The sequence below is a fragment of the Mesitornis unicolor genome, unplaced genomic scaffold, assembly GCF_000695765.1.
Source record: "Mesitornis unicolor isolate BGI_N332 unplaced genomic scaffold, ASM69576v1 scaffold6776, whole genome shotgun sequence".
NCBI lineage: Eukaryota > Metazoa > Chordata > Aves > Mesitornithiformes > Mesitornithidae > Mesitornis > Mesitornis unicolor.
This window is the reverse complement of record NW_010190166.1, coordinates 65,354-71,335: the sequence shown is the minus strand read 5'-3', so window position 1 is coordinate 71,335 and position 5,982 is coordinate 65,354. Positions and strand designations below refer to the sequence as shown.

Sequence of the window (5,982 nt, the reverse complement as noted above, 5' to 3'; positions counted from 1 at the left end):
TTTCCCTACTAATACCTGAAAGAAGTGAGTTTTAAGAGGTAAGTTTCAAACAAATTCACTCTTTTCCATTAGGCCAAACTGCCTGTTGGTGTTAGATATATACTGAAAGGTTTAACTTGGATTCTGAGGATTCCAGTAAGAATTTCTGAAAACAGTTGTTACACTGCAAAAATCAATTTAATACTTAAAGTAACAAAAGACTGGTTAGTGCTTACTCTTTAATTATTTTCTTCTTTTCCTTTTAATTGTAGATTTATCTAAGGCAGCAAGATAAAACAGCTAGTATTAATAAAAATGTTCGCATCGCCAAAATGTCTCTCATTGACCTGGCAGGATCTGAGCGTGCCAATGTGACAAATGCCAAGGGGGCTCGTTTTAGAGAAGGAACAAATATTAACCGCTCCCTGCTTGCTCTTGGAAATGTCATTAATGCCTTGGCAAATCCAAAGGTATGTACTGCTTTCCCATGCAGTCTTCGCCTCCTAGTGTTCTCAAAACATTTTTTTTTAAATACTAAGTTCTTATTGAGTAATGGAGATTATATTGCTGATCCTTCTCACATAATTTTTCTTCAAGTCTTTCTTATGGATTTTCACCATCGTCTCTATGATAGCTGAAAGACAGTCCTGATGGGAAAAAGTTCTCAAAAATAGCATGCAGCTACCTAAGGACAGTGTCAAAGATTAATGTGCCTGCTTTTCTTACCCACCTTTTTCAAAATCAAGCAGATGTAGAGAAGCTTGCATGAGTAAATAAGTAGCCTTACAAGGACAAAGATTTTTCCAGCAGTTTATGCCCTTTAATCTTAGGGAGTGAGGCTTTTATAAGAGAAAGCACCTATGTAAAGTCATTCTTTTGTGTGCTTACGTACATCTGCACACCCATGCATGCATTCCCCGCTGCCCCTCCCTCCAACCCACGTTCACAGTATCATAGAATTGTTGGAGTTAGAGGGAACTTTAAAGATTGTCTAGTTTCAACCCTCCTGCCATGCCCAGGGACACTTTACACTAGACCAGGTTAATGAAAGCCCCATCCAACCTGGCCATGGACACTTCCAGGGAGTAGAACTTCACAGCTTCTCTGGGCAACCTGTTTTAGTGCCTCACCACCCTCGTAGTGAAGAATTTCTTCCTTATATCTAATTTAAATTAACTCTCTTTTCATTTAAAGTCACCCCCCCTTGTCCTGTCACTATATGCCTTTCTAAAAGTAGTAAGTTAGTCTCTTGATCTGGCTTACCAGCTCAAGGAAAGGAGTGGGGACATTTGTGTGGGAGAATGACGACCTCCTGACCTTTTGCCAAAGTCAAGTCCATTGCCTGCAGCTACACCCTTTTTGTCCTTTTGGTTAGCTAGCAATTTCTCTTTTCAAATATGCACAGAGAAAATGACCAGGGCTTTTTATTTCCTTTTCTGGTGTCACCCATTCTCATCACCATTTTGTTAGAGTGGGAGGCAGAATTTAAAATCTGTACCTCGTGGGCATAAGTAACGTTATTTAATTTGACTTATTTGGTGTGGGATTTGGGTCCTAGTGACCTAACTTTGTATAGTGAGATGAAGATGGCAAAGCAGACTTTGAGTTGCCTGGAAAGGTTGTGGAATCTCCATCTTTGGAGATACTCAAAATCCAACCGGACGTAGTCCTTGGTAGCTTACTCTAGCTGACCCTGTTTTGAGTAGAAGGATTGGTCTAGATGGTTGTTGAAGGTCCTTCCCAACCTCTATTATTCTGTGACCTGAAAGTCATTTAATGTAGTCTTACTTTGTTAGTTGTTCACATCACAAAAATAGTTCTTGCTTATCCAGACATCAGAAAGAAACCTGGCTAAGACATGCGTTATAAAGGTATTAAACAGTTCCAAGAGATTTAAAATGGGTTGAGATGTATCTGCAACTTTGTGAAAAATTACTTGTGTCAAATTAAAGTTTCAAGGCTGTTAGTTGCGTTTTGTGACATCGTTGAAGTTCTAAGCAGAATTAGGCATGTGAATATTTAAAGTTCAGTTGACTAATCCATAAAAATACATATAATTCTCTTTCTAGAGCAAGAAACAGCACATTCCTTACCGAAACAGCAAGCTTACTCGTTTATTGAAAGACTCTCTTGGAGGAAATTGCCGAACAATAATGATAGCTGCTGTTAGTCCATCTTCTATGTTCTATGATGATACTTATAATACTCTTAAGTATGCAAACCGAGCAAAGGATATCAAGTCTTCTGTGAGTATGTTGGTATTTACTGATCTTTTGTCAAAGTATAATAAAGTATTATGAGAAGGAGAGTTATTTCTTTTAGGAGACTAAATATAGGAGTTCACTTTGGTCTCAGTTTTATCCAGTTACCTCTTCTTTCTTGCAGTCAACTCTTCATCATCTGAGTGAGAGATGTAGTAGATAGAGTAGGTAGTAGTTCTGGCCTAAAAGCAACATAGCTTCATTAGTGGGATTGCACTGCCAGTTTGAGACAGTTTGTTTTGTGAGCATCAAATATAGAAATATTCCTCAGCTGGTAGAATTCACAGCCAGTTCCAGTATCTTCCTGTTGCTTTCACAGAGAACTGTAAAGTGTATTAAAGAAGTGTCTGAGCAGTTGTACAAGAGATGGTTGAGGTTTGTTACAGGTAGAATTCATCTGAAGCTAAGAGGCTCAATGAGATTATATTGATAAATGAAATGATACTGGTCTTGTCTTCTCCATTATTCTGATTTTTTTTTTTGGTAATCCTTGGTATTGCAGCTCCTAATTTCTTCTATGTAATATGGGGTGGACTGTAGTTTCTATTTGTTGCATGCTTAAAGATAGCTTTTGTAATAAAATGCACAAGATAAGCATTAATTAGTAAAACTAGTCTGAATAAATTCAAAATATGCTTGCACATGTGAATGTAATTATTTTTTATTGTTTTGTTGAGGAAAATGACATGGCCATGAGTATTCAACAGTAGACTGCAAAAACTGAGTAATTTTTGTTGGGCAAGTCAGGATTTTATTCATTAGTGTGTTTATTATGCAGAAAAACATGAAGGGACCTACTTAAATTCTAACTCGTTTCTTTTTTTAACAGTTAAAGAGCAATGTTGTTAATTTTGACAGTCACATAAGCCAGTATGTTAAAATTTGCAACGAACAAAAGAAAGAGGTATGTAAAAAAACCTGTTGTTAAAAGTTTGTAATATTGTTATAACTTTGCATATAAAAAAACTGTTTATGGGATTGAACCTATTAGACAATATTGTCCTAGTTCTCCCATGTAGTCTTTTGAAGTAAGAAAGATGTTTTGTCTTCTAAGAGGAGTCTTACTGCTCCTGCAAATGGCCTACTGCCATTTGTAAAGCTTTTCAAGATGTAAGTACAGAATGATAGGTTAAAAAAAAAAAGGGGGGGGGGCCAAAAACAAACAAACAAAAAACCATAAAACCCCAGCCAAAAACCAAAACGGAACCCAAACAACTATATTCAAACTAAAAGATAACTTTTTTGTTTAGATACTAATGTTGAAAGAGAAACTGAGAGAATATGAAGAAAAGCAAGCAAGTGTTCCTGACAATAGTAATGCTGCGGTACTGTCAAACAACCAGCAAGTGGAAATACAAAGGTAAATTAATCACATCTCAATCTTACTTCAGAATTGTAGTTTGCATAGCTTGTAAAGCATTTGTAAAACAAACTGACTCCTTTCAATATTGGTTTCCCCTAGGTGTGGCTTTGCATAACTTACCACTTTTCATAACAGCTTGGTGGTGGATTTAAAACAAAACAAATATTGTGTACTTGAGGAAGTATCCTGATATTAACCTTCTAGGCAAATTATTCAGTAAAACCATGTACTCTGATCCTCAAGAAGCTGACATAACTCGCTCTGACATTACAATTTAGATCAGTGGTGATGGTCTTGTATGTATAGTTACTTCCTTATGAAGTATTTACTAAATTGACAGAAGTGCAGCAATGTCAGTATTCTGTGGATTACATTTATTCCCATCAAATCTTCATCAGAACCACTGATAACAAGAGTATTAATTTTTGACAGAGAATTGAATCTTGCTAAAAGTTATGGGCTTTGTCAGTGCACATGTGGCTTTCAAAATGTTTGTGCTGCGTTTCTTTAAAAGCTTATCAATAGCTTCATTCTTGTAATGAAGTTATTTCATGGGGAAGTCAGGTATTTTTGTCTCAAGGCTATTAATGTCATTCTGTATTAACATGCAGATGAAATTCTACTATTAATAACAAAAGGTTTTAGGACAAGTGTTCTCCTAGGAAGCTTCAGAGCACTGTAGGGCTAAGAAGTTCTTTTCTACTACTAGAAGCTAAGGATTTAACAAAAAGTAACCATCTTTAATCTTGGTTGCTTAATGTTATTATAATGTCATATTATAATGTAGGTTTTCAGAAAAACTGAAATAAAATGTAATTTTTTAAAAATTTCTTACCCTATTTTGAGCCAATATTTAACAACATTGCTACGAATTGATTTTAAGTCGCCTTGACTTTTCAGTTCTGATTTCTGTTGGTATTCTTGTGTTATTAGAAGGATCTCTATGTGAAAGCACTATATTTCAAAAACTGTATGTATGTGTGTATACATATAAATATATATACACAAACACATATGCAGTAGCAGGTAAAAATGAAATTGTGAATGGTTTGATAACAAAAATGTTCAGTGAAAAATCTGTATTGGTGGGATGTGCAGGGCCAGGATAAGGTCATTCACTGAGGTGTTACCAGTAAGATCACTGAAAAATTGGTGGAAGTCCAGTGATGAAAAATAACTGCCAACCAGGCAGTTGGGGGGTGGGAAACAACCCATGCGTGTGGCAGGAAGGAGCATATGAATGCTAGCTTTCAGCAAAGCTACTACTTAACAGGTCATTTTTGTGGGTAGACAGAATGTAGTTTGCATAAATGACAGCAGCTGCTGCCACTGCTGTGGTAGTACTTCAGTAGTATCTTCCCTGCAAGGTTTGCGAGGCAAGAATTTGAAGTTCCTCTTTCCGCAAAGAGTTTAATTTATTTGTATGTTTGTTACTTTCTATTGCTTTTATATTTCTTGGTCTCTTGGTGATGTTCCTGTCTAACTTTTATGATGTGACAGTCTGTCATGAGAGCACGCAAAAAGTAAAGATTAAGACACACGATGCATGCATTTGTTGCAGAAGTCAATGTATTACATAAGTTTACATACAATCTAATATCACATCAAGGTTAGGTTTTGGCATGAAAATCTTTCTGAATCTGTCTTTGCATATCTTGTCATATATTTCTGAGAATTATTTGCTTAGGTTTATTCAGTTTTTTTATAGGCTCTTTGAATGCAGTATTTTTTTAACCTGGAAAACCTTCTGAGATGAAAGTAAAAACCCATTCAAAGCAAAACTCACTCTGAGGTTCATTTTACTGCCATTCCAGAAGTTTCAAGAAACTTCTCGTTCAGGTTATTTAAATTTAATTTTCAAAAGAAGTGTGGGTTTCTAAGTCATGTTGATAGTTCTGACAGTTTTCCTGCATATTTTTGCACTATAAGTCTTTAAGGTTAATTTAATTTTGTGTGGTTTGCCCTTTATTTCATTCTATGTGGGAAGAATCACTCATGGGCAAGGACTCTAAAATGTCTTTTCCAAATGCTGGATGTATTTTATGCCAAGATTTGTTGGTCAGAGAATGTTTCTTTGGGCTTTAATGTTCTGGAATATCTGCAGAGGCACATGTAAGCTTATCCCATTTCCTCTAGATATCAGCAATAAAATGGATGTTGCATTTTCTTCCTCATGAGGATTCTGTCTGGGTGATGAGTTCATTTCCCCCCCACCCCCCATTCATTTACAGGTTTTGAAGCTATTCTGCTGTCTTTTCTCTTCTGTTTGGGACAGGGTAGAGAGCCTTATCCACAGTCTTGTTTCAGTCCAACTACCTGTGGCTTTTGCTTCGCTGTTATCTGGAGGAGATTCACTGTTTACACCACTTGCTTCTTCAG

At 36.2% G+C, this 5,982-nt stretch overlaps 1 protein-coding gene across 1 annotated transcript in view; it reads left to right on the top strand.

Annotated features, from left to right (window-relative positions):
- The window catches only part of KIF18A (kinesin family member 18A), a 37,512-nt gene that overhangs the window by 6,822 nt on the left and 24,708 nt on the right, over window positions 1-5,982 (top strand). The window contains exons 5-8 of the mRNA XM_010186314.1: window positions 252-449; window positions 2,049-2,225; window positions 3,070-3,144; window positions 3,491-3,600. Of these exons, the coding sequence (XP_010184616.1) occupies window positions 252-449; window positions 2,049-2,225; window positions 3,070-3,144; window positions 3,491-3,600 (560 nt within the window). The remainder of the gene's footprint in view (window positions 1-251; window positions 450-2,048; window positions 2,226-3,069; window positions 3,145-3,490; window positions 3,601-5,982) is intronic.